Source organism: Microtus ochrogaster, chromosome 18 (genome assembly GCF_000317375.1).
Source record: "Microtus ochrogaster isolate Prairie Vole_2 chromosome 18, MicOch1.0, whole genome shotgun sequence".
In the NCBI taxonomy this organism is placed as follows: domain Eukaryota; kingdom Metazoa; phylum Chordata; class Mammalia; order Rodentia; family Cricetidae; genus Microtus; species Microtus ochrogaster.
In genome coordinates, this window is record NC_022020.1 from 39,455,383 (window position 1) to 39,462,789 (window position 7,407).

The window sequence follows — 7,407 nt, forward strand, 5'->3', positions numbered from 1 at the left end:
GAGGCTTGATGGGGACTTTCCAACATTCCAGACTGCTGTCCTACAATGAAGCTCTGAGTCACTGACCCAAGTACTGGCAACAACGTGGAAGTCCAGGACAGTCAGCGTCATGCATGGTCGGTCAGTCTAAGCAACAGCCTAGAACTAGCGTGGCCTGAAACTCCAGCAAACGCTAGAGAAAGCCTCCAGCGTTCATGGAAAGAGAAAAGGAAAGGATTCCCAGCCAGTCGCAACTAACTTTCCACAGCTCCAAAGAGCCCACCTTCCTTATCCATCAGGGTGCACTGCCTAGTGACTCTCACTTGACCCTTCCGCCAGAAACACAGTGTAGAGATCTCACTGAAAACATAAAGACCAACGCGCAGCAAAGGAGACCCGGAACAGTGATACTATCAAAGCACCCAAACAGAATTATGTCAGGGAACCAGCCTAGCCCTCCGGTGATCCCATCCCGCAGGCCAGGATTCCGGATATGCTACATCTGTGGCCGAGAATTTGGTTCCCAGTCGATTGCCATTCATGAGCCCCAGTGCTTGGAGAAGTGGCGCATTGAGAACAGCAAACTGCCCAAGCACCTGAGGAGGCCAGAACCCTTCAAACCACAGCCCATCGGTGGCAGTGGCCCTTATAGCCTTCAGGAAGCCAACGAGGAGGCATTTCGGAGTGCGCAGGCTCAACTGCTCCCCTGTGACTGTTGTGGCCACACATTCTTGCCAGATCGTCTCCTGGTTCACCAGAGAAGCTGCAAGCCAAAGGGTGAGAATTCCAGAAGGCTGGGCACTGATGGTCCAGATGCTCCTACTGGTCTCAAGAAAGCTTCCAGCGGCATTCCAGCCAGACCAAGGACTCGCATCTGTTACATTTGTGGTAGGGAATTTGGCACACTGTCCCTTCCTATCCATGAACCCAAATGCTTAGAAAAGTGGAAAATTGAGAATGACCGGCTCCCTAGAGAGCTGCGTCGGCCACTGCCCGAGAAGCCCCAACCTCTTTCAACTGGACAGCCCAGCCAACAAGGGTCAAAAATTCCGGATTCGAACTTAGAAAGGAAAGGCGGCTCAAATGTACCCACCAATTCCAAGCAACAAAGGAACATGGCGGCCCCGAGTGAAGACAAGGTAACTGGCGTCATATAAGATGAAGTAGTTGAACCGGAGACATATTGCATCTTCAAAAGGGATGAGAGCATTGTTCCGAGAGCCTACCACCTCAGCCCCAAGGATGGTTTCTCTCAAAGTCTTTCTTACTTGTGTTTTAAGGTGGTCTGTCCAAGTGGATCTCCTTTTGGACTCCAGGGGCTATGTCTCTTTTGGCAAAGTAGACCTAACAACAACACACTTGCCTGATTGGTTCATAATCCTTTTCAGTCCTACGGCCTTAAAGAAATGGACCTTTTTTCCCTCCTCTGATCCTTCACCCCAATAATCCCTGGAAGAGACTGTTACTTAAAATGAGTCATTAATGCTGTGTCTACATTACAGAGATATAATTCCCATTCCAACAGCCAATGTTTATTGCTGGTTTATTTTAGTCGTCTACCCTAGGAATTCAGTTCTGGCAATGCTGGATTATGCTGTTTGAGTTTATCTTACTAAAATAGAATCTGTGTCAAAAACCCCAAATGACTTTAGCAATAATTAAACACTGGGGCGCTTGCTAAGTCTATGTGCTCTGCAGATGCAGTATGGTTTTGTTTAAGGCATACATGTTATAAGCGGTGGTAGGGGTGGGAGGGTGTTAGCCCCAGGATGGAATCTGAAACAACTTGCTATGCTTGCCTGGTTCTGGGAAGTGCTCAGTTCTGTGTTGTTCTGTACCCTTTGTGGAAACTCTTCATAGGGTTGGGCCCCCCAACTTCAGTCATTCTAAACAAGTATGAACTCAGGTATCAGCCGATACAGTAAAAGTCCTTGTCATTTTACTTGGGGTCTCCCCACCAGCAGGATTGCTTGGGGGTCCTTATGGAGGTGATTAACTGGACAATAGAACATGGTGCATGCTCTCTGTCCTACCATTAAATCATGACACTAGCCTGTCACATCTTACGTGTCAAATCTGTAAGAGATGGGGGGTAGTCCTTTCTCATGGCGATTTGGATTCCAAGAATGCTCCAACCTCCTAATCACAGCCTCTTGACAGCAGCCTTTGGCTCGATAATGTTTTTAAATTAACTAGTTTAAAGGGAACAAATTCATACTGAAATTAAACTGGAGTCATAGGGGCACATCTTTTTTATTGTGCTCTAGTTTCTCTTGTCTTTGCTTTTTATTATATTCATTACTTTGAGGACTGTCTAGTCTTGCTTCTAGTTCCCATGACTAAAAATCACGAACTTACTGGTTTTGAAGAATCCATGGCACTGATCCTAAAGCAGAGAAGTCCACTTAGCAGACTAGGCAGCTTTTCCAGTGAATATTGAAGAGAAAAAAATCAAAACAGCTAGATTCTTTGCTTGATGAAAACCCAAATGCTTAAGTGTGGCATGGGCTCCAAGTGGGCTTCATAAACCCAATCTGCTTTTTCCATTTCCTGCCTGCTGCTTTTCTTCCAATATGTGTGGGGTCTGGAGTCAGAGAGCAAAAGAGTCTGTGCCACTAATCAACACAATCCTTCCAGTATTCTAACGTAGAGCCTGCTGCCTGATTGCAGGCATTTACCCCAAGAATTTTCATTACAGAACTAGAGCTAGTGAGGCCTATAGGCAGGAATCGTGTACATATGGTCATAACACACACATTGTGCTCCAAGACTGGCGTCAACAGGCTGAGCACAGCATGCTTCCCCAGTCACCGCTGCTAAAAGAGACTGATGGGGCCCCATGGTGTCACAAAAAGACACCTTCCATACCCACTCAGTTCTTTGGAGGAGTAAATGTCAGCAGAAGTCAGTGGTGGCTTCTCCATGATGCCTGTGTGTATGTCAGAGTACAGGGAAGCCCCTGGAGGACTAGATGTTGTCAGTGTACACCCAAACCCTCAAAGGTCTGGCCTTGCCACGTGTCAGTAAAAAAGTAGCACCTGTCACTATTGTCAAGGACCAACCTTGACTGGATTCACACGTTCCAGGGTAGAAGTGTGAGGATTAGAATTATTAAGCAAAAAGGAACGGAGATAAGAGAGAAATGAGAGAAGAAACACAGAACAGCATGGAGATGTACATTCAGTGATTACTGAACCCGCCTCGTGTATTTTCCACTTGCTTATATACATCACTCCAAAGGGGAAGAAGGATGCAACAGACTTCGCTAACATGATAAAATGGATAAACAGAGCATCTCTGACCTTTGGCCAAGATGGATCTGATCCACCTCTAAACTCAAAATACTAATTAACCACTCTAGGTGAAGACGTCTTGTTTTGTAGCCACTTGTTGTCAATAACTTTGAAAGAGCAAAACAAGCCCGGACTGTCTGACCTCTAGCCAAGGTGGAACCGACGCACGTCTGTGGGCTCTGACACTCTGTTACCCATTAGCTGGCATATTTTTGGCCTCAGTGAAGACGTGGAAAGGTCATCTAACCAAAGGTTCATTTTCGGACTTAAATCAAGCTTGGGTTCATTAAAATGAAGCACATTTTAGACTTCACTAAAGCACAAGATCTTTTGGAATTGGTGGCTGTTATCTGAACCCTCAGGCACTGCTTTCAAAGTGCATCCGGAAGAAAACCTTTCCTGCCTAGTGAACCTTGCTTTCTTGGTCCCGTCACTTGAAAGTTTAGCTTCTTTCTACCACTTACAACTTCATACAATGAGTTACTATTTTTCATAGAGCGCTGACCTCTGCATCCTTAGATTCTGGAGTTGTATCCGCCCATGATGGCAGACTGAAGCGTATGTGCCTTGCTTTGTGCAGCTTGGATGCCTGCTTCCTCTTTTTCTCTTGTCAATTGGAGCAGTTTTCCTTTGGAGTTCTTGATCTGACTTTGGAGTAGCATCAGTCATTTGGCCTGATAGTCTCAAGAGGCTCAACCTGAATTCCAGAGAGGAAAAATAAGTTCACAACAACAGGCATGGTACTGGGAACACAATTTGCTCCAACTGGGTGGCAGTGACTTTTGCTGGCCAAGTGTAGTGTTGCTCAGAACATTCCTCTGCTGTAGACTGGTCCTACCTTCCCTTCGGATGCAGCTGCTGTTGTTTGCCTTCTATCAAAGAGAACCCAAATAAATGCCAGCAAGAGAGAGAGATCTGAGGTCTCCTGGGAGATCTAAGTGGGCATCTTGCTTTGTCATTATATGAACTCAGATTCCCTTGCTATGTATGATCTGAAATACAGAGCCAAATCTATGTTCTTTGTGATCGCACAGAAAAATTGTGAGGTGCTCTAGCAAAGTTTAAGAGGAATAAAACCCTAGTGTGGAATGATGGAAAAGTGTGATTATCCTGTGGCTGCTGTCTGCCTCTAAAGTAACAAACACCACTGTGATTGTCCATTGACTCTGTGTTTTAACCATCACCATTGTGGCATTTCCTTCCTCCAAAAGAAGAAAAGCGTGGATGAGCTATACCTCATTTAAAATTGTTATTAACTTCATTTGAAGTTCTGATGCACAGTGTGGAAAGATACAGATTATTGTTTTGATTTTACAATTGTGCTTGCTTAATCGAGTATTCTGATACTCATTTTGTAAGTGATTTTCTAGATATCTGCTGAAGAGTATGATAGAGGCTATGATTGTTCCTTATGTTAAAACGGAAGGAATAAATGTTAACAGTTGGGATCCTTTCAGAAGCTGATTGTTACAGCCTTTCAGTTAATTGGAACACAGGATGATAGTTAAACACATAATTATAAAACCAAACACAGTCTTTGCCCAATGACTTTCGCTAGGTAAGGCTGGGGTGGGGAAGGTTTATTGTTTTAAGACTTTGCTGATAATACATGAACAGTTCCTAAAAACCCTGCCTTATGTTGCAAAGCAGATGCTATTTTTATTAAGAGACGTTATTATTACTTACTGTCTTTTCTGCAGAAGACTGTCTCTCTGAATGTGGCTCCGGGTACTTTTGGCATCCCCAGGGCTCAGGTTTCCACTGAAAGCTTCTCAGCCGTACCACTAGCATCTGGTGCTGCCATCTGCTGTTTTCTTTTAATGTCGTCTGCACTATCAAATATGTGACTGCTTTTCTTCTTTTAAAAAAATATTTATTTTTATTATTTTTAACTAAGTGGATGTGAAGGAGTGTGTGTCTATGTGTACATATGTGTATTTAAGTGAAGGTCCCCAACAAAGCCAAAAGGGTTCAATCCTCCCTGCAGCTGAAGTTACAGGTGGTTGTAAGCTACCTCCTGCAGGTACAGGGAACTGAATTTGGGCCCTCTGTGAGAGCAGTAAGTCCTATTAACTGCTGAGCTATTTTGGCAGCTGCTACTCCTCTTTTTATTTATTTTTTTTTTTTGTGTGTATGTGAGCATTTTTCTTTCACGCATATTTACCTGGTTTGCCCAGAGGTCAAAAGAGAGTAGCAAACTCCCAGGAACTGAAGCTACAGATGGTCATGAGCCATCACACACATGTTGGAAATCGAACCTCAGTTCGAACAACAAGCAAGAACAACAAATGACTTTAACCACGGAATCATCTCACCAGCTCCTCCAGCCCCCCCCCCACCCTTTTAACTTCCAAAATTTTGAGAAGGTACCATTGTAAAACAATCAAAAACTTCAGTTATTTGGTCCTATGGTTATATTAGATGTGAAGTTAGAGGTGCCATTTTCTGGGGGAAGTATCTCATTCCTTGAAGCAAAATATCTGATGGGACCATCACAACAAGGAAGGCAGAGCAGAATTCTCATTTCTGTGAATGAGCATCTGTTAAACAGGAAGAATATGGGAGCTTAGGGACAGGAATGAAAAAATATGAACCAATTTTATTCAATATTTTATGTATGCATCCATGTTACTATGACAACTGCCTGAGACAGAGTCATTTATGAAGAATATTCATTCTCACAAGGTACCAGCAGCACCACTGTCTTAAAAGGAATGTTCTCTGTGTCCAAGATGGCGCAGTATGCCACCCCTGTGGAGGGAGCAATGCTTGTCTTCACAACAGGAAAACAATGGAAGAGCGAGGAAATGTTTTGCTGAAACTTCAAACCTTTTTGTAAAGGTGTCAATCTTATTCTCAAAGATGGAGTCCGCATGGCCCAATCTCCTACCACAGACTGAGTCTCAGTATGTCTTCCACTGAGGATGATGGGTCGGTCAACCTGACGTTTTAGAAGGGACACAATCACTCAAACTGTGGCTTTTTGTGATTATCATTTTGTATCTTTGTATGTATAATCTGCTTTAAACTTTCTCACATTTTCTGGTGGGAAGTGTGAGGTTAAGCCATTGCCCAGAGTTAGGTAACAGGTCCAAAAGTGGGTGCTAGAGCCAGGTCTAAATCAGAAGGAGCACATCTTTTACTGTCTCTGTGAAGAGCAGAGGAGTGATATAAGCAAGGGTCCAGAGGCATGGTGGAACTCAGTGGTGGGGACCTGGGGTTTCAATACCAAGTATGGAAAGGAGGGAAGGGAACATGGTTGCCCTGAAAAGTCTGAGCAGTAGATAAGACAAAGAGGAAGGAAATCTGCTCACTTACCAGTATCCGTCATTAAACATTGACCCAAGCACTAAGTACAAACTCATTCAAAAGACAATAAACTCAGCTCTTGGTCTTAGGAGGAAATGATAGGAAAATTTGAAATGATCATATGGTATCATATTTTGATAGCACAGTGTGTTGTGGTAGGAGGCTACATGTAGGGCCTTGGCTAGAGAAAACCTCTAGGGAGGTACTTCAGCTGATACCAGCATTAGCCAAGCAGGTGTAGAATGGGGCTGCAAAGGGAGACCACACTGATATAACTGTGGAACTAAAGAACCCCCATGTGGCTGGCATCGAAGGGGGTGGGTGATGATGGCAGAGCTTTGTGAGGGTTGAAATGTGGAAGACTAAGGACTCAGGCTGAGGAGAACACCCAGCTCTTTAGCGGGAGCACCGACTTTAGTTGCACCATGTTCTAGGAAGGGAAGGAAGCTCTGGGGAGCCAGGATCAGTAGTTTCATTCTGGAAATGCCAAGTCAGGATGCTACTGAGATATTTAAATAACTTGACCTGGGCTCTATGAGTGAGTCTGGGACTGAGAAGAGAGGACAAGGCGGGGATGCCCATTTGTTGGTTATTAGCATATATAGAAATCTGAGTGAGTATAGGATAAAGAAAAGCAGCCTGGGCTGGGCGGTGGTGGCACACGCCTTTAATCCCAGCACTCAGGAGGCAGAGGCAGGTGGATTTTTGTGAGTTCGAGGCCAGCCTGGTCTACATAGAGCTAGTTCCAGGACAGGCTCCAAAGCTTCAGAGAAACCCTATATTGAAAAGCAAAAAAAAAAAAAAAAAAAAAAAAAAAAAAAAAAAA

At 44.2% G+C, this 7,407-nt stretch overlaps 1 protein-coding gene across 1 annotated transcript in view; it reads left to right on the top strand.

The window, feature by feature from the left end:
- Nucleotides 1-9: 9 nt before the first annotated feature.
- Nucleotides 10-7,407, top strand: part of LOC101982397 (zinc finger protein 474) — a 24,281-nt gene continuing 16,883 nt past the window's right edge. The window contains exon 1 of the mRNA XM_005356101.3: nucleotides 10-1,118. Within this exon, the coding sequence (XP_005356158.1) occupies nucleotides 195-1,118 (924 nt within the window). The 5' untranslated portion in view covers nucleotides 10-194. The remainder of the gene's footprint in view (nucleotides 1,119-7,407) is intronic.